General features: G+C 36.5%; 2 protein-coding genes across 2 annotated transcripts in view; both read left to right on the plus strand.

Moving 5' to 3' along the window:
- The window catches only part of LOC128991757 (adenosine receptor A2b), an 84,232-nt gene extending 64,463 nt beyond the window's left edge, over nt 1–19,769 (plus strand). The window contains exons 2-7 of the mRNA XM_054414934.1: nt 14,316–14,527; nt 14,932–15,123; nt 16,031–16,137; nt 16,307–16,451; nt 17,730–17,883; nt 19,307–19,769. Of these exons, the coding sequence (XP_054270909.1) occupies nt 14,316–14,527; nt 14,932–15,123; nt 16,031–16,137; nt 16,307–16,451; nt 17,730–17,883; nt 19,307–19,527 (1,031 nt within the window). The 3' untranslated portion in view covers nt 19,528–19,769. The remainder of the gene's footprint in view (nt 1–14,315; nt 14,528–14,931; nt 15,124–16,030; nt 16,138–16,306; nt 16,452–17,729; nt 17,884–19,306) is intronic.
- On the plus strand, nt 8,013–9,046 carry LOC128991766 (ubiquitin-conjugating enzyme E2 Z-like). Its single transcript, XM_054414947.1, has one exon. It carries the CDS (start codon nt 8,138–8,140, stop codon nt 8,954–8,956), a length of 819 nt encoding a protein of 272 aa, XP_054270922.1. The 5' UTR covers nt 8,013–8,137; the 3' UTR covers nt 8,957–9,046.
- Nucleotides 19,770–21,497: the final 1,728 nt, after the last annotated feature.

Genomic DNA, 21,497 nt, shown 5'->3' on the forward strand with positions numbered 1-21,497 from the left:
CAAAACGTTAACAACAATCTATAGAATATTTTTTAAATCTTCAAATTATTTCTGCTGATTCCTCAATTTGTTTCTTCACATAACCTACGACAGTATTGACTGTTAGTGTGCATTATTTTTGTGGTGAACAGTGGTAATAGGGTATAGTGTGGTGAAAAATAGCATTCGTACCACGAACCGTGGTTTTGCAGCTCTCGATCGAACTATTTCGAGCCGGTACCTCATTTTCCTAGGTACGAAATATACTATTTAATATTAGTACAGCACAATCATGTTTCAAAAACCTTACATATCGACCCATACAAACTGTAAAAAAAATATGTGATCAGAATTTCGAACACAAACTTTAAAAAAATCTCAAAACAAGGATTATGTCATAAAATTTCCAACATTGTAACCGTGAAAGTATAAACTGTGCGACAAAGATTGTCAACGACGTCATGTTTTGCGCAAAATATTTCAAGTCAGTTCAAAACGAAGACGTATTTGTTGGTTATGGGTTGACGTTAGTGATGAGGGCGGGGGGGGGGGGAGGGGTGGTAGATGTTTGACATGAGGTAGGAAGTAGTGACGTCATAGTTTGATATGTTACTACGTATGTTGAGTGGTAACGTCGTCATACATCACGAACCTTTGTTTATGCGACACTTGTGTCATTGAATAGGAAAAATATGGACATGAAATGCACATTGTTAAAAGGAGTGGGATTCGAAAGCACAAGTGAAATCTGTACAATTTTGTGATTTTGGTATAATAGTTTATGTGCATAATGCTATTTTCTAGAGTATTGATCTAAGTAAAAATAAAAATATTACATGTAATGGTCCAAAAAAATGAGTATAATTCTATCCGGTTCTTGTACATATGATTGAATTGTAATAAAATTTTAGAATGTTTTATTGATTACTATTGTTTCTTATACGACCGACTTAAAAATGGTTTCTACCAGATATATCTATATATTTGTAAACTATTACTTGAGCTCTGGTGTTTAATCAAAGAGCAAAACACAACTTTTTAAATTTCTTGTGAACACTTTTTATTCAACATCAACGCACACTTACCTCACCAACAATTTTCCCCACTTCAATTACTGTAATACCGTGGTAAATGATATGACCGTGGCTTTGGCAACAAAATTGCAACGAGCTCTAAATTACTGTATAAGATTTTGGTATGATCTTCGACGAGATGATCACGTCACACCGTACTATATAAATTCTTCTCTTTTAAAACTGTCTGACGTTAGAGAAATACGCATTATTAGTATAACTCATTCGGCCATCAATTTCAAAATTCCAAATTATCTCGCGATCAATTTTAGATTTTTAAATGAAAGAGGTGCAATAAATACCCGCTCTGGCTCATCAACGGGAATGTTGCTGGAAGTCAACAGTCCCGGAAGATCAAATAATTTATACCTGTGCCGCTAGGTCAAAAACTACAATGTTTGCAGTGTCTGTAGATCAAAAGTCCCAGTAAGTCAAATAATACAGTCCGAGCTAAAAGCGTGGTCTATGTTAAAGCAAATGACTTATTGGGAATTTGACCTAATGCAACAGCAGTTTTAATATAACAAAATACAAGTTCAGTTTCGCTGAGTCAACAGTGCCGGAAGATCAAAAGCAATAAAAGTGAACGTCGATTCAGTGTAAAGTAGACCTCCTGCAACGGTTACTACACCAACAAAACTCGCTTTTAGTTACTTCGTGTTTTGTCATAATTAGAATAGAGCTAAAATTATCATATTTGGTACATAGCTTATCTATTAATGCTTCTTGCCAACTGTTTGGTCAACACTGTAAGTAGGTATAGTTTATGTAATGAAAAGCCTTTCGTCAAAATGTGTGACATGAAATACACGCAAGGACGATCTGAAAATTTCTGGTTATTATATACGTTTGTAAAAGGAGATCCATTTAATTTTAGAACTATTTTATGAGTTATAATGTAGTCTACACATAAACTGTGTAAATGTATTACGCCTCGGAAGGGTTGAAACCTGTCCAAACTATCATATACATTATTAAAACGTAAATGGGGTTTTTTCACATTCTGAATCAACCAGTCGACGGATTTTCATTATTTTTGTGTTGAAAGAAAGATCATTTTGAGAACTAGGGAATGTCATAGTCATAATTATAATTAAGGGTCCCAGTTATTTAGAAATTAAGTTTTAATTTTTAAAAAGTCTAGCAGCCGACGCTAACCTTCTAAGCTGGCTTTTAGTACAATATAATTTGCTTAACATAACAGCTGTAAACATTCAGCATTTGTAACACAAATTCAGCATTTGGAAACAAATTTAAAGACATATTTAGAATTGCCTTATTTATACTATGTGTAATGCTGGCCATTGATACATTCAATTTAGGTATGAGGATGGCAGATTAATTAAATATGCATAGTAAAATAGTAGGATGTTCAAATTATTTTTTAAAGGAATCTTTGTAATCATCGATTTGTTTTAGTCCCATATAATTTGTTTTAACTAACAGCTGGTTGAATGTAATATTGTTCTATCTTATTAGGTTTTTGGAGAATTTCCCACCGTAGTACTTATGGTAACACCTGGACCCGGGACCGATTAATTTTTCGTTTTGAGGTCCCTAGAGGCCAAAAACACCATCCGTTCAAATTCATATATACAGGGTGATCAGCTCAAGGAGGCCACCATTGGGAAATCGGAAACGGTAAGAATTAGAGAAAACTTTAAATGGGGGACATTCCTTTATTTTTTGTGGCAGTTAAAAATATGATTTTAGTTTTTTTTATCATGTTTTCGGATAGAATATGGAATTTAAAAACTTTTTTAGCCTTGACATTTTTTCGATAAACCTACTCGTTTAGGAGTACAGCCTATGGAAAAATGACTTCCGGTGTACATTTTACATCATGTAGCTCCTAAACGAGTAAGTTTAGAGCAAAATTGCAAAAAGTAAATTAGTCTTAGAATTGCATCTACATTCCTTAAAGACTATAAAATAAGTGTTCCACTTTTCAAGTTTGCCGCCATTTTTTAAATAATATAATTCGTATTTTTAATGAATTTTATGGTCTTTTTGGAATGTGGATGCAATTGTAAGACTTTTTTACTCTTCGCATTTTTGCTATAAACTTACTTGTTTAGGAGCTACATGATGTAAAATCTACACCGGAAGTCATTTTTCCATAGGCTGTAACTCCTAAACGAGTGGGTTTATCGGAAAAATGTCAAGAATAAAAAAGTTTTTAAATTGCCTATTCTATCCGAAAACATGATAAAATATAGGGTGTTCCATAAGAAATTTCAAATTTGGCCGCCTTTTCGGAAAATGGTGGCTGAATTTCAAAAAACTAAAATCATATTTTTAACTGCCACAAAAATAAAGCAATGTCCTCCATTTTAAGTTTTCTCTAATTCTTACCGTTTCTGATATCCCAATGGTGGCCTCCTTGAGTTGATCACCCTGAATAGCCTATATTTATTTATTTATTTATATGTTTTTCCCGGGGGGAACCCCAGGACCCCCTCCTTTTTTGGGGGTATTTCATACCCCCCAGGCCCCCGGTGACCCCCCAAAAAATATGTCTAGGACCGCCCTTGTCTTCTTTACCTATAAAACACATGGGATACAGCCTTTTTTCACTGATCACGTAATGCGTGATTTTCTATAAAGTCTTGGAAAAATAAAAGGTAAAATAGATAGAATACAGGTGTACTGGGTATGTGGTTTACACACAAATATTCATCAAACTGTGTGATAGTTTGTTATAGCAATGAACAATTTGAGAGTATCGTATTGTTTAAGTCGATGGAAAATCTCTGTTGATCCTGTTTTACAAGCAAACCAAAAAGATACAGTAGTCACCACTCTATGCGACATATTCCAGCCAGAAAATTGTAATCGTATGATTCTATAAGCATTGGTAGGATTGCAAAGTACTACACAAACATTATTTCAATGGTAATAACAGTCACAATTTCCGCTGACTTTAAAAGAGTCAACTAAACTATTATACTCCATCGGCACTCCCGTTTTGCTACCACTGTAATGGAGACACAAGTAAATGGAACAACTAATGGAAATTCTCACGATGTACATATAACAAATCGTTCGATATAAGCATTGAGTATGTGGACACGTCAGTACATACGTGTATACCCAATGATATAAGCAACGGTTCTTGCAATTTATTGCTTATTGTTTTTTAGAGTTGTTTTCGGACTTACTCTTTTTTCGGACTTACTCACACTCGTATAAGGTTTTCCACGTTTGTCATTGATAATGTAGCCATGTTGCTTTGAAATGGCGGCCATACAAAAATGTATGCATTTTAAGCCAAGTATGAATGGAGATGAGTGTGGGATGAGTGGAGCGATCTTGTTGTCCTGTTTGTGACTAAGGCCGACATAATCCTTAGACACAGCTGTTAAATAGTGCATACAGTCAATTAATAGCAGCAGAGGTCAAGTTTGGTATAAAATTAAAGGTTTTATTCATAAAAATACATTGCCGCAAACCCAAACTCAAACGATGATGATGATAATAACGTTAATGATGTCGCTAAAACGTATAGTTTGAAATTTAACAGCTGAAAATAAGTGAAATAGAAAAGGTTTTGGTTAAATCCATCAAATTGTAATCGGACACTAGTAATTACTAGTGCACTTGTTGCTACCTCCCCCCTTCGGTTTCATGTATTCCTCTCAATCAGTTCAAACCTAGGAGGATTAAACATTAATGTTAATTAATGTTAAATCCTCCTAGATTCAAACCTGAAACACCCAGATCGAAACTCGCCTGTCGTTATTTTACCATCGCCTTTTTTTAAATATATTTTTCAAAAAAGAAATATTTTTATTGATTTACTTTGGATTTTAAAAATGTTAACGTTTTATTTTGTTAAAGATTTTTGGTGATACGTAAATATTGTGGTGTAGTAAAGTATATTATATTGTAGTTAAGTGTTAAATTTTGAAATTTTAGGGTGAATCGAGATGAATCTTTGTTTATAACATGGGTCTCTCCTACCTTAACATACATACCAAGTTTCATAAACATCGGTTGGAAAAGTGCAAAGATAAATATTTGTATGTAAAAAATACAAAATGGTGGATATCTGGTTAACGAAATGATTTTGGAAAAAATGTTATCCTTGATTTTCTGTTTATTTTGACCCAAGGAATTACTAGGTAAAGTATCTCCCCGCTTATTTTAACACCCTGTTTATGATGTATATAAGTGAAAAATGTAAGCTGGTAATAAAGAAAGATGTTTTATAAATAATATGAATGTACTGGTGATCTGTATATTTATCTTTTTCTTGTCCTTAGAACTATAAATTAAAAGTCCACTCAGCAGTTGCATCGTACGATGTAGTTCTTTCCATGCGTTGCGAAATGCTAAATTTGCCGTCCTCTTCAACCCAAGTTATCTACTGAACCACTGATTGTAAAAAATTCAAAAAAAATATATTTTACGCATCACACTTTTGGCTACAACTTTGCCACAGACAAAAGCTCTCTAACCCAAAAACAAAAAAAAATCTCGCATGCTAACTTTTTCATGTTAGAAATCACGATTTAAAACTATTTCACCATACAAATCAATTTTTATTAATTAGATCGGTAAATAGTTTAAAGTTCCAACAAAATAGTCATCGAGTAGGACTAACCAAGAAGCTCTGTGCCAAATTTCAAAATTTTAGCACAACTTTAAGTACACCAAAACACGAAATTATTGAAGTCATGCGTCGAGAGGACTATCGTTGTTTTTAACAGATTATACTTTTGACCTTCCGGCACTGTTGACTCAGCGAAACTGAACTTATATTTTATCTTATTTCGTTATATTAAAACTGCTGTTGCATTAGGTCAAATTCCCAATAAGTCAATTGCTTTAACATAGACTACGTTTTTAGCCCGGACTGTACTATTTGACTTACTGGGATTTTTGATCTACAGACACTGCAAACATTGTAGTTTTTGACCTAGCGGCACATGTATAAATTATTTGACCTTCCGGGACTGTTGACTTTCTGCAACGCGTCCTCATCAACTCTCCAAATTCCTCACCATAAGACAACAGTTTATAATATATCATTTACGGTAACAGCATGTCGCCTTTGGAACTCACTACCACAGACAATATAATACTTTAATGGTTTATTCCATTGTCTGTGTCACTACCATTCACTATCAGGAGCATAGAATCCCGTTCCCGACTGACGGCGACGCTGAAGGCTTACTATCTCGATCGGATGACCGTGGCTTGGTGGGATGGCGTGCGTTAGGCCTAGGTATGGCAAAGAGTGAATGTGTGTGTGTATGCGTATATTAGGGACAAAGATTTATAACTTTAGTTTTTACTTATTATTTTGTTTATAGTTTTAAAAGTTTTATAAAAATGCATTGTTTAGTTTATATTTAGTACATAAGAGGTTAACTGTAAGAAAGGACCATGTGGTCCTAATGTTTGCCTCAATAAAAAAGTATTTTCATTCATTCATTCACAGCAACACAGCAGAAATTTAATCATTTTTAGCAGATTTTACTATAGGATGATAAGTCTACTGGCACAATCCAAAGTCAATATCCAAGCTATTTGCTCCCTTTTGTGGGTATGGATGGAAGTTTCACATTGTGAGCTTAAGAGGTTTCACGCCCAACTGAGGGTGAAAGACCTTACACAAATAAACATGACGACTTGAGTAGAGTTAGTATGGCACGACACGTGGTTTTCTCAACCCTCTCCACCCTTGACTTACTTCCCTACTCCCTCGATAGGAGTCAAATTTCACTTTTATTGCTACCAATCGTACGCAACAACGTCGCAGGAAATCGTAACATTTATTGGAAATTGATAACTAATCGAGGAGTTGGATTTATACTTTACTTTAATACTTTTAGAAGAAATGGCGACCATACAAAGTAGGTATAAGCCAAGAATGAATGGAGATAAGTGTAGGATGAGTGGCGCGATCTTGTAGTCTCGTTAGTGACTAAGGCCGACATATTCCTTAGACACAGCTGTTAATTATCCCAAACAGCTAATGGCAACTAAGGGACCTATCTAGTTTTAGGGGTGTTATATCTGTAGGGTGTATAACTAAGTTGATAAATTACTTTGGTTTATTTAAACAGTAAAATCTATAAATTCATAAAATATTCTTGGCCGTTTATGAACACTGCTTCATTGATTTGTCATCATTGTGAAGCTGAAGACAATTTTAAGGTGTGTTTTGTACGGAATACGTAGAATAGATTATTGTGTACTGAGTATTTCTTTGTTTTAACTACTGAACCGTCTAAACCATGTTAATATTATTAGTATAGGGTTCGGGGGCGGGGCAGTTACGTCATTTGTTTGTGTTTATGATCCATACAGCTTTCTGTTCTAACATTCCTATTTGGTGATATTACTACGACACACAATTTGTCATAACTAGATAGTTTTATTTTGTTATAACAGTTAGGCACGAGCCTGGGATTGTTTTTCACATTACTTCAGGCTAGACCTAGGGGTTGGGTTGCGGCATTATCACTTATATAAAATAGATGCAATACAGTAACAGCACTAAAGAAATAGTAATAGTAATGCCAGTAACAATACGCGCTCTAATATGCCGGATGGAACTGACCTTAAACTTTTTCCGCCGATCCAAAGGATGATAATAGTTTATTTCATCACTATGGCGTAAATTCTACTCCTTTCGACCCAAGCTCAAGTTTTAAGGTCGTGCAATGGTTGAAAAGGCACTATTTGCTTTTTGTGAAACTTAATCTCGGGTCGAAAGGAATTTCATTGAAAAGTATTAAAGAGTCACTTCACGCCCTAGTGATGAAATACAGTACTAAGTTTTACATATTTCGAAGTATGACTGTGTACAAATGTACATTGCGATACAATTTTCCAAAACATCTGTACATATGTTTTCCAAACAGAAAACATCAACACTAGGTTACTTAATATTCACGCGATTCATTGGCATCCAAAATTTCAGCCAAAACAACAAAAGGTAAACAACCAAAATTTCCCTCTCTTTATTGCCAAATTTAAGTAAAATATTTAACTGCGCGTATGTGAAGTATCTCCTCTAGTGATTTTATTTGGTTTTAAATTATACGTCATAGTGTTCTCTGGAAGTTTGAAGTATGTCAATGTTTTGGGACCCGATACCAGCCTATGTGCAGAGCGCTCCATGCCTTTTGAGGGTCAAATCTGACTTGGTCGCGATCCACAATGATCCTGCACCAGGTATTCACGTTGTGGCTGACGAGCAGGACATCACGTTAGTACACTGTCTGCTCGTAGGACCCGACAAGACACCTTACGAGGGTGGCTTCTTCTACTTCATCGTCAGGTTCCCACCGAACTACCCCATCGCACCTCCTAAGGTCAAGCTGATGACCACTGGCGGTTCAAAGGTCAGATTCAACCCTAACCTCTACAGGGACGGTAAAGTCTGCCTCAGCATCCTCGGCACATGGGAAGGTCCTGGGTGGAGTCCAGCCCAGAGTCTGACCAGCGTCCTCATCTCCATCCAGAGTCTGTTGAACGAGAAGCCTTATCACAACGAGCCCGGATACGAACACGGTCATTCTGATGAAGTTGAACAATACAACCAGCTGATACAACATGAGACTCTGAGAGTAGCAGTTGTGGGGATGTTGGACGACGATTACTCGATTAACCTGCCTCAGCCACTTCGACAAGTCATGGAGAACTACTTTGTCAGTAACTACGAGACTTACACCGCACTGATCGACAGCAGGATTCATCTTAACGGTAAAACATTGAATGATCCCTTTAGGAAAGAGTACCAAAAGCAGGCTGATTACGATAGAATTAAAAAACGGCTTCAATCTATTCATAGCAAGCTGGAGAGTAAGTACGCTGACAAGAAGATGGATTGTGATCTTGACTCAAGTTTTACATGTTCTTCAGAATCCGTTATGTGGTCAGGCAATTAGAAAATAGGGTGTTTTGTATCAAGCAAATGTTTCTTAATATGTAAAATGTCTTAACATAGTCTATTAGGGTGATTAAATTATTGTTACGTATATAGGCAGTTTTACTTTATTTATTCTTCACAGCTATGCAAATACATAAACCCTGTCATAAAGGAAATTGTTAAAAGTTAAAACTATCTTTGAATGGTACTGAGAAATTGTATGTATTGTTCTACAGGATTTCGTGTATACAGTATCGCAAAGGACATCCACAGGATATCCCTATTTACATGAAATGTTTAAGACACCTCTTATATCGTAATTTTATCATAGGGGCCTCTCTGGAACTTAACTAGGCAACTGTAGTTACATATTTTTCTTCATTTTAAACCAATATGACAATAATCAGAATAAGTTATGCTACACAATGTAGGTATAGTGGCAAAAGAAGTCTTATTGTTAATATTATTTTTTATATAGTTTAACTTTTTACCGAAAAAGGAATGTTCTGGGAAGTATGAAGCCCTCCCCAGGGCCCCTGCGTATTCATTACCCCTACTTTCTTTAGTAATTGCATGAGCAGAGTAATTTACAACTGTCAATACAATTACAAATCCGCTCGCTGACTTACAGGCCCAGGCACATTTTGGTGTTTATTTTGTTTGTATATTTACTATCGCAAACCACTGGCAGCTTTGGTTGAAACCATTGGTTTCAGTAGCCTTAAATAAATTTTTTGTCTTACAAGTACCACTTTAAATAAGAGAATAAGATAAATTGATTTTTAATCGATTAGTATTATTTTGTTTTATCTTGATGCTTGGGTAATTTAAATTACTTTTAATGTTGCAGCTCTTTTTTAAAACTTGCTTCTCTATTTATATAAATACCCCCGCCGCAGCAAACCTGCCGTCTAAGCGAATTTCCATTTGGCTGAATTGATTTTCAATTGAGCTATTTAAATAACATTAGGTTTAACAAGTATCTAGGTTTGCTGCTACAAGGAAACTGATCAAGTTTGTGTTTTAAGTAAAATAATTATTGCTTAGTAGAAAATGAATATATTTGCCAAGTTTGAACAAAAGATATCCATAAACAAGCAAACTACAACATTTTACAATATTCTCCATAAGAATAACATGGGAATTTTAAATTTACAATTTTTTAGTTTTCTCCGTAACCAATAACCGTACAAAAACACTTTGATATACTGAATTGTTTGTTTTTTTAAGCTCTTTAAGAAGGTTTAGAGAAAAATTGGGAAATTTTGTGTTTTGAGGGTCAAAAGTGAGAAAAACCAATTTTTACCTCATAAAACCCCCCATAAAACCCTGTTCCCATGGTCCGATCATGCTGGATCGCGAACTCATTCAAGTTTATCCCGCCTTACACCTTCAAACCAAATTTCATCAAAATCGGATAAAAATTACTCAAGTTATCGTGTTCACGGACACATATATATATAAATCTATATATATATATATATATCTATATATATATATATACATATATAAAAATTTGAACGAATGGTGTTTTTGGCCTCTGGGGACATCAAAATGAAAAAGTAAATCGGTCCCGGGCCTAAGTCTTACCATGAGACCTACGGTAATAGCTACTTCCCTATAGGGAAATTCGCTAAAAACTGTAATAAATAAAATATGTAGTTTGTGGGAACCATCTATTGACGTAGTGGCCACAATTGTTGTGAATTCAACGTTAAGTTCCCCCCCTTTCTCCACCTACCCTTAACTTAAATGTATTAAATTGCAAAGTACCCCTTGTGACATATCAAATGAAAGGGTATGAAAAAGGCATGAATGAAGAAAAAGAAACAAGCATGCCAGCTATAGTTCGGCCACTTAGAAAGCGACCTCCTCCAGCATTGGTTTAGCATTAGCGCGCAGCGCAGGTCGTTTTCTAAGCGGCCGAACTATAGTCACACCTTTGAAACATGCTTGTTCAATAAAAAACACGTCAAAATCCGATAAAATTTAGAAGTATGGTGTTTTATTTAAAATCTTTGCTAGCTCTTACAGTTTTCGAGCTAAAGGAGTGAAAGGTGGCGGTGGCTATAGCCGTTATAGAAAACATATTTTTTTAAGCAGTAGAAATTCTAAAATTTTGAGCTGTCATAACTTTTGATAGAATTGACGTAGAGACCTCTAGGCGCCGCGCCATTCTTTTCCTTTTTTCATTCCCTTTAATTTGATATGTCACAAGGGGTACCGTTCTTTGTAATTTAAAAATTTTAAGTTAAGGGTAAGAGGAGATAGGGGGTGAATGGGAACTCAACGTAAAATTCACAACAATTAATTGTGGCCTTTACGTCAATAGATGGTTCCCGAAAACTGCATATTTGATCTATAACCGTATAGTTTTTATATAAATAGAGAAGCAAGTTTTAAAAATAAACACACTGTATATATGCATGTTTTTAAAACACCCTCCCGTATATTTCGGTATCAAACGTGTGTGTTTTATATTTTCAATGCCATCAACCACAGAAATAATTAACAGACACTCTGTAATAATAAAGAAACAGCAGCAGCTATACTTGAGACTACATGACAGCTATTCATGCCTGCTCATGCTGTACAAGCAATGAAGAAAGTCCATCATGCATTGCGATTCTTTTTTTTGTTCAGGTGTTCTGTTTCTTTCGTGTTTCGTATCGTTCGTGTCGTGTGTGTGTGTGTTGCCAAAAAAATACCAAACTTTCTTAGTTTCTTTGTTTCTTAGTTTGTTTTTGTTGTTGTTGTTCTCGGTACTCGGCGTTCGTTTCATAGATCATTTTAGATTCATTTTCCATTTCTGTTCTGTTATCTATCTATGGAAGGAATAAGTAAAATAGAAAAGATGTAAGTAAAATAATTCACTATTTTGCATTTGTATTAGTTTTACCAATTTAGGCCTATCATTGAAGGCTACCGGTATTATGATTATGATTTTTATAGTGATACTATTTACATTATTTAATGGAGCACAATCGACAAAAACCTTTGATAATACCTGTTAGTTAACCTACGCTTGGGCCTAGCTCGATTTTTGATAGCTGACATTAAACTGTCAAATAAGTTACCATAGGCTTTAAAAAGAGGTTATGTGTAGGCTGAGTTAGGCCTGCTTAAACATAGGTGAGGGCACTGTCTTGGTTGTTAAATATTAACGGCTGCACTTTATTTTACGTCCTACATTACTCACATTAGGTAGGCCTACTGCAGTTTGGTTAAGGTTAGGCTTAGTTTCAAAGAACAGTTTCATTTTATAATCAGCTGGCACCGGTAGTGAATGTATGTAGGGTAGATGCAAGGTTATTAAAAGAGAATTTATATTTTTCTTTTAATAACCTTGGGGTAGATGTAAGCTAACTTTGCAATGTAAATCTTCACTTCCAACTCTTACCTTACCTTAAACCTAAGTTAATGCTGTTTGTGATGGGTACACTTCCATATCTGTTGGCACAAACAACCGAATGAGTAATATTGATTATTCGATTGTTTAATTCGATATATCGTTTGGTTAGTTAGGTTAGGTTAACCTTACCTAACTAACCAAACGATATATCGAATAATCGATATATTGATCGATATTTTCATTCGGTTGTTTGTGCCAACAGATAGGCCTATGGAAGTGTACCCTTTGTGATCTCTAACGTAAGATTTTGTGATCTCATTCTGCTTTACTTAACTGACAATTCCAAATGCATGTACTTTGTCAAAAGGAAAATAAATATTCTTAGTCTTATTCTTGTGTCATTCAAACCGAAGTAGGTTTATTCGGTTGTTAGGCCTCTGCAACAATTTGTCTTCATTCTTCTACGTCCTTGTCTCCTGAGGTCTTTTGCTACAACTTGGTCTTTTAATCTTCGTTTAGGCCTTCCATGTGGTCTGGTGCCAAAATAGCCCCCCCTCAAATATATAGCCTGCTACCGTACCAATACTTTGGGTATTTCTGAACTTTGTAGACTTTTCTTCAAAACATTTTAAAATTAATCCTACGATCTTAATAAACAAGAAAACACCTTTCAAGCATTTTTTTAAGGCGCGGAAACCACTGCAAATTACAAAATTATACGGAACTATTTTCTCAAGTCGCGGAGCACATCGCTTGCCGAGGATCGAGGAGCGGAGTGATACAGACCAGTGACTACTTACTCTTGGGCACATATTTGTGTTGCCAGCTGATTAGAAAAGATTTATAATAAGCGATATATTGAACCGCATTGAAATCAATATTTAATCCGATAATACCTCACAGGTTAGGCCTATATATGTTTAATTACATCGACGGTACAGTAAGTTATTATACTTATTATTATTAATACAACGCAGATATTGAACACTGATCTTATTTTAGGCATGTGGGGAAGGTAGGTCGGGGTTTATGAGAATTCGTGGCTCCATTAGGCTAAGTGTTTTGAAGTAAGGTTAGATTAGGAAGGTAAAGTGTAGGTTATAGGTAAATCGGGTTGTTTATTTATGTTACACCATATTGTTTTTCATCTTTTAGAATAGTTGGTTAAACGGGGAAATGATTTCAAAAATGCTTGCCTAGGCCTACCAGCCGCTTTCCTGTTTATGAGGCTCGCTGATATTATGGTTTTAATACCTTCAGTCTCCAATTCAAAATAAAGTTGGTTACTGCGACTTAGGTTTCTGCACAAAGTTGTGTTATCATCAATCGTTCCAGTTGGAAAAGTTAATTCCAATGGACACTATTAGTTAAAACTACATACAGTTCATACACGACACAAACAGGACGTATCAATTTCTTAGGCTCTTAGGCTACATTAACCGATCGGTATTTACAAGGACGAGAACATTTGGTAGGTTTACCGGCCACGTCAGGTGACATCCAAACCACAACTAGCTGGAACGTTATTTGTTTCTAACCAGTTCAGGGGCAATTTTACACCTCGATGTCAAAAGCTTATAATATCTTTAGTTTCCTGAAGGTTAGGTCCCTCTAGGAAGGGTTTTAACTTACACTATAACATCCAATGTACCGGTATCTTCTTCAATAGGCCTACTATATAGGCCTAATAGGTTCTTCTAGGCTATAAACATTAAGTACCTAGATCACTAAAATAAGTGTTCCATGCAGGGGTTTCTTGTTTATCACATCTTATATTACAGTTGGGTTTCTTAATACCGTACCTGGCTGTATTGTATCCTTTCTGAAAGAATTTTTTAGTCTATAGGTTAATTTCATTTGTGTTTTGCTCTGACGGATTGTTAGAAGAACTGTTATTATTTAATAAACATGTTTAGTAAGGTATTAACTATAATGATTTGTTTACTATTAAAATTCTTCTTTAAGATAACTCTTATACATTTTAAAAATGAATTCTTTAGTAAATATTATATGATGGTTGTTGCAGGTATAATCTGTGCCTGCTGGGTTGCTGGCTCGTCCGTCGGGTTCCTGCCTCTGATGGGATGGAACAATGTCCAAGGTGACGTCGCTTCTTGTTTGTTTGAGAGTGTAATGGCACCGAAGTATCTGGTGTTCCTCTACTTTGCGACCATCATCGGGCCAGCGACCATCATGGCGGCCTTCTACGCTCACATTTACACTGTTGTGCTCAAACAGGTATTATACCAATGGGTAAATTAGGTATAGAAATAGATTCAGAGACTCTTTTATTTTTGGCCAGATTTTAACCTGTGCATTAACATTAAAAATGCCTCGCTCTAACCACATCACCAACCGCATCTCTTAACTAATATCCATATCTTATAGCTGGGTAGTTGAAAGGTGTTGCTTGAAAATCTGAAGGTCGCCAGTTCAATCTGAGTAAAGGTGGTTCAAAACTGGGCCCGGCTGTTCTTAATAAATGATACTGACTAATGAAATATCTAACCTTAGTCAGTAAAAAGCTGAACAGATCATACCACTTTATTCTACACTCATCTTGCATTCATATTGAAGATGAAATAAGCTTCCAGGTCGGCTTTGCTGTCTCAAAAAACTGATAATTGCCGAATTTGTCGTAGTTGAAGCAGATGGTGACGGTGAACGGAAGGTCGGGCGGAACTCACGGCTCTATGTTACGAGTGCTCGGCGCAGCTCGTAAGAGGGAAGTCAAAGCAACTCAGAATCTCTCCATCATTGTATTATTCTTCATGGTCTGCTGGATTCCTCTGTACACCATCAATTTCTTCCAGTCGTTCTTCCCACCGTGGAAGGTGAGCAACTAAATGCATTGATGTGTTGATTCATTTTTCATTGTAATTAAATAAATAAACTGGGAATATCCCAAGTAGATAGTGGCTAAGGAGTCAAAATCAAACAAAGTTAGGCCTAATATTAAATCTAGAGCTTGCAGAAAGATAGTAATGAAGAGAGAAGCTATAAATCACTTATGATTTTAGAGCCTACTGAAGTAAGAGTAATTAAACAATTATATATTATATTATACTAGCTGACCCGGCGAACTTCGTATCGCCTAAGTTATAGGTTTCCCCTAAGACAGACCGATGGAAAGAAAGTACCGTTACGTTTAATTTTCAAGATGATCTCGTTCGCATCGCTCAATCACGTCCTGGTTGAAGTTCGTTCGCTACGCTCACTCACCTTTGGGTTGGAGCTCGTTCGCTACGCTCACTCACCTTTAGGTTGGAGCTCGTTCGCTGCGCTCACTTGCCTTCAGGTTAGCTCGTTCGCTACGCTAACTCGCCTCCAGGTTGAAGTTTGTTCGCTACGCTCACTCACCTTTTGGTTGCAAATTAGCTGTTGTCATAAATGTAAAAGAAATAATAGTGCTGCACCCTGTTGGTAATCCTTGTAACTTTAATGCTATTGAACATCATAGAACAGAACCAACTTGTTTAATTGAAACAGCTGTTAAGATTCATTAATTCCATTTCTCATAAGGTTAACATGGGAAACTCCAGAGCCACTGGGGCGGAGCCCTTTTAAGAATTTCGAAACGGGAAATAGTTTACGTCCGATTCGCATACCTACAGAATTTACACACCAAATTTCATAACGATCGGTGAAGTCGTTCCGGAGGAGTTTGTAGACAAACACTGTGACACGAGAATTTTATATATTAGATTATGTACGGTATAATAATACCTTCTTGTGTTTCAGGCTCCGCAAACCTTGACAATGTGCTGCATTATACTGTCCCATCTCAACTCTGCAGGTAATCCCCTGCTGTACGCCTACCACCTGAGGGACTTCCGCAATGCCCTTAGGTTCGTACAAACACTTTTACTGAGTGCCAACATTTGTTAGGCTACTTAACTTATTAGGTATCTTCATTATATAGGGATTTTCTAAAATCCTGAATGCCTAAAAGTTTCTAGGATGATTGATAAACTCCTGTTCAAAGTTAATATTTAACTATTTTGTTATCTCTGCTAGATCTCTGCTGTTTGGTCCTCCGGTGGAGAAGGCGGTCGGAAGATTCAACACGGCTTACCCAGAAACCCCTACAGAACTGAGGGACAGATTGAGGAGAGCTAACAGTGTGACTTCGCTGTACAGGGCTCAACCTACCAACACTGTGGTCAGTTTAGCTACAGTCTCGGTTACATGAAAAATTAACTTAGTCTAAGACCACACTTGGCGACTCGGTTGCGACAAATGATAAAATCGGGTAGTGTTAAATTAAATGAAGATGGCCACAACGAGGGACTTGCAACCAGCAACCACCTGCAACAGGAAAATAAACGTGTCCTGAAATGTTTACAGGTCTGTTCGATGTATCCCTAAAAGATTAAAGGGTTAAAAAAAGAAACCCTTCTTCTGGTTCAAAAGAAACCCAAAACCTCAAAGCTTGTCAAATGTGGCTTGGCTCATTAAAAAATACAACAAACAATTTGAAATTTGAAATTAAATCATCACTAAGCAATGTTGTAAGGATGAGACAATGGCAATGTTTCAAGGGATGGGCTCCAACCTTATGTTTTGTTTTCCTTTTAAGATACACAATAAATAGCAACAGGTCTTACTCACTCAGCGATCCCAACATCTAGAAGATGCTCAAATGTGGCATCTCCTGCGACCTGGTCACAGATGAACTAAGTTGCGGCGACTAGGTCGCTAAGTGTAGCTGTAGCCATTAATACAACCTTAGCCTAAGCTGTTTTTGGAGAAACATGTTCATTATAGTATTGATATGCATTTTGAAATTTTAGACTCTATAGATTATTGAGTAATTTTAAATTTCCTGTATTTATTATTTTTCCACTTATCTTAGAAACCAGATCCATACTATATTAAAACAAGGTTTTGGTAGGGAAAAAGTGAGTAGAATAGGCAACATGTGGCTTAATGTCTGATTTGAGGTGCTAGAAAAAATTACAAAATCATTATTATTAAAATTGATTAGGCCTAATGAGGTCAGTAGTTTAATGAATTATTTTAATCCATATTTTCTAGCCCCTGAGCTGGTTCTATAACTAAATTGATATTTTATCTTCGTCAGCCAGCTCCTGATTAGTTATCAACTTGTTACGGCCGTTTCAGCATCACTGTGCCATCGTCGGAGTGCGGGAATGTACTATCCTCAACAGGCCTGTTATTTAAAACCCCGTTTTGACAAATATGTGTGTGTTTCGTGTAAATATGTTTTTGTGTTTTAACTACGCCTTTTGGCTGAACAGTCCGACGATGGCACAGTGATGCTGAAACGGCCGTAACAAGTTGATAACAAATCAGGAGCTGGCTGACGAAGGTAAAATTTCAATTTAGTTTAATGAAAGTTGGCCTAATGTTATGACCAAGCTATGAGCTATTTACCCACTAAAATATTTTTTGGTGATTCATGTATTCCTCCCTATAGGTGAACAATGTATTAAGAGGTCACCGTCGCAGCATGACTGTGCCATTGTACAACTCTGAGGGAGGGATCTACAAGATAGCTGGAGACACTTATAGGCTGCCTCAGGCATTGCTGGAGTTCAACCTGTCTTGTATAATGGAAAACTCCCACTCAGGTCAGTTTAATGACAGTAGAGTCTTGATTATCCAACCTAAACCGGCTGCGGAAAGATCAAAATATAAAGGTTTGATAACGCGGAACAATGAAAAAACCATTGACAACACGTCAAAAACCATTATATTAAATGTAGTTTCTCCGTTCTCAAACATGTTCAAGTTTACATTTTGTAATTTTTTTATTCAAAACAATCATCATAGATTAAAAGTAAAAAGTAAAAGAATCTACTAAGTAAAAACACCTAATCTATACTATTATAAAAAAGAGGTGGTGTCTGTGTGTGTGTATGGGAAAAGTAAACGCGAAAACTACTGGTCGGATCGGGCTGAAATTTGGCATGATGATAGCTCACATTCCCGATTAACATATAGGCATATTTTTATCCCAAAAATCCTTTCGGGCTCCTCCCCAGTGGCTCTGGAGTTTCCCATGTTAACCTTATGAGAAATGAAATTATTGAATCTTAACAGCTGTTTCAATTAAACAAGTTGGTTCTGTTCTGTGATGTTCAATAGCATTAAAGTTACAAGGATTACCAACAGGGTGCAGCACTAGCACTATTATTTCTTTTACATTTATGACAACAGCAAAAGGTGAGTGAGCGTAGCGAACGAACTTCAACCTGGAGGCGAGTGAGCGTAGCGAACGAGCTAACCTGAAGGCAAGTGAGTGCAGCGAACGAGCTCCAACCTAAAAATGAGTGAGCGTAGCGAACGAACTTCAAAAAGAACCGAAATTTCTTAAACCATGTCCTCACTCATAACTGCTATAAGCATTTGATACTTATATGCCAACCCCGTACGAAGGACGGGTACTCTGCTAGTGTAAGATAAAGCGATGCTTGTCCAAGATAAGGATTTGAGTAGCAGAGAGGTATGCAGGTATCACAAGTTAAACTGTGTAGTATGCAGGGTGCTAAAGCAATCAGATAGTAAAGATTAGTGGAGATGCCAATAGCCTGGTGCTTATCTTCTAATTACAGTGATGGCAAAGGGGTTGTTTTCATGTAAGGGTTTAAGTCATTAAGGTATTGTGTCAATTAGCATGGCGTGTGGAAGGGATGAAGGAAAGACTCCCAACGAAAGTCTCGCAACTAGAAGTTAGTAGTATAACGTTATTCCAACGCAAATCAACTAAAGCGACAGTGTAGGGGGAAAATTATTTGTGCTCATAAGCAACCTGATAATCACTGTAATTGTCATGAAGATTATCCATAAACATAGAAAAAGTCTGCAATTTTACAGTACTCGATCATCTGCACAGAAGGGTCATATAACACTGTTGGGTGGATAACCGAAGGCCGTATAGCTGAAGACAGGAGACTATGGTATTAGATTCAAAGTGTGATTGTGTTTATCCACCGTTGTATTTACTCACACAACTTTTCACACCGAGGATCTAAACCCATTTTCTCTCCCCAGATGAAGCCAGCAAGAGCCTGAGTGTGCTGGGACTCCACGTAACCCAGACAACCCCTGTAGGGTCCGACCCCCTGGACACCTCCATGGGCTACGTGGATGACAAGACTCACGACATCTACAGCCTAGGACTGGTGGAGACCCCGGACACGGACGGGGGAGTTTACAACGTAGCTGACGTAGAGGATCTGGGAGTCGGGAGTGAGGGGACCCAGAAATACTGAATGCTACCTGATTTTCTTGGCAAATAGTATGGAAGTGAACACTTTTTTGCCACCTTAAGTATTAACTTGAGTTTGAGATAAAAGACATGAATTCAATCCAAAGTGTTTTGCGTCTGTGCATTTAATTGTGAAAATTATTAGCTTAATTACTGTAGTAGACAGTGATGCATCAAGGACAGCTGGGTCCAGTTTCAAATCAATAAAATACTCAAATACACCTCTTGCAGGTTTACACGTTTGTAATAAATTTCATTAAATCGGATCATTTTTGCTCGAGTTATCGCGCTAAAGAGACACATATATATTTAAATTTGAAAGAATAGTGTTTATGCGCTCTGGGGACCTCAAAACGAAAAAGTAAATCGGTCCCGGGCCCAGGGATTAACACAAGACCTTCAAAAATAGATTATTCCAAAAATAGTGAAGGGAATGAAAGAGTGCAAAGTACGACATTATAGCTCAAGAACTGTAGATGGCCACATGAAGCTTAAGCTGAGTGCAGCCATAGATTTCGAGAGCTGCAATGTTAGTTTGTGCTCGTAATACACACAAGATTTTACCGTTTACAGGTGTGGCAATGTGATCATTTCCATGCAGTGTTAGGAAAAGGTTCTTTTTGTTCATTTATGGTCACAGTTCATGATATAATTTAGAATAGTTTTAATATACAACTCACACAATGATATACTTTGAAATAGCAAAGCCAATACTTTTCAACACATAGTATCGTAACACATATGGAATACTAATGCAACAAATGGATGGATGATGATATGGTCCTTAGTATATAGACATGAATATGGAGTTCTGATGTTAAATTATTCATACCAACCTATTATGCACTAAAAACACTTTGGATAGAGTTGCATGCTTTTTATATTTGTAAATTTCAGATTTAAAAGAACGAAAGGAACAGCATAAGTTAGAATAAACAGTATTGAGAAACGTACTGAACTATTATTGCATTGGGAGGACTGTGAAAGATGAAATATTTCTGTGATGAAATAAAAATGTGATGGTAATGGTATTTTACCTATTTTAGTCATTTAGATACCCAATTAAAATAGTTAATGTAGGCCTACTGCTGATTCAAATCACTGCTGTGTTATATAAGAATGAGAAGTGTAAAGTTTGTTAAACCCCAACATGTTTTCCTATTTTTCAATTTTCAGTAAATAAATAAAACCTAAAAACTCTATTTAAAATTAAAACATTATCCTACTTTGAGGCATGATCAGTGGTGTAGTGAGGCAAGACTCTACACACATATTTCGTGAACATATTCCGAGGTCACAGCGTGTTTGTTTTCTGTGGTCATGGTAAAATTGTAAACGTCTCGTGCGGTCACGGCAAAATTGTAAATATCTTCTACAATCGCAGTAAAATCATGAACACTTCTGATGTTTGTCAGTGTCGATACGATTGTGAGCTTCCTACACTGAAACATTTACAACTACAGTAGACTCCCTCTTATCCGGACTCCTCGGGACCGAGGCTAGTCTGGATAACGGGTTTTCCGGTTAAACCGACGTCCCCAAAAACTCGTTAAAACGGACTGTTTACTGTGATATTCGACTTAAATTTAGGAGAGCGTTGTGAAGACACGTGATCACTGGTCTCAAATCTTTCCCACGAGAACAGACGTTTCAGTACTGCCCCATTTCTTGCCAATCTAGTCCGGTTAAACCAATGTGCTGATAAAAATTGTCCGGTTAAAGAGATGTCATTGCCGCCGAGTGTAGTCCGGTTAAACCGATGTCCGGTTAAAAGGTGTCCGGATAAGAGGGACTCTACTGTACATCACTGGGCATGATTTTTTAGACGCAAGATAAATGAATCTACAGATCTGAAAACATTATAAATATTAAAAGTCATGTTCCATTATGTACTATTAAAAGTTCACTGTGGATGATTCTGATTTTTATTTGAATGAACATTATTGAAAATGGCCCCAATAGTTCTCTGAACTT

This window comes from Macrosteles quadrilineatus, unplaced genomic scaffold, assembly GCF_028750875.1.
Source record: "Macrosteles quadrilineatus isolate MER2022 unplaced genomic scaffold, UCM_ALF_1.0 Scaffold_1__1_contigs__length_201487025, whole genome shotgun sequence".
NCBI classification, from domain to species: Eukaryota; Metazoa; Arthropoda; class Insecta; order Hemiptera; family Cicadellidae; genus Macrosteles; species Macrosteles quadrilineatus.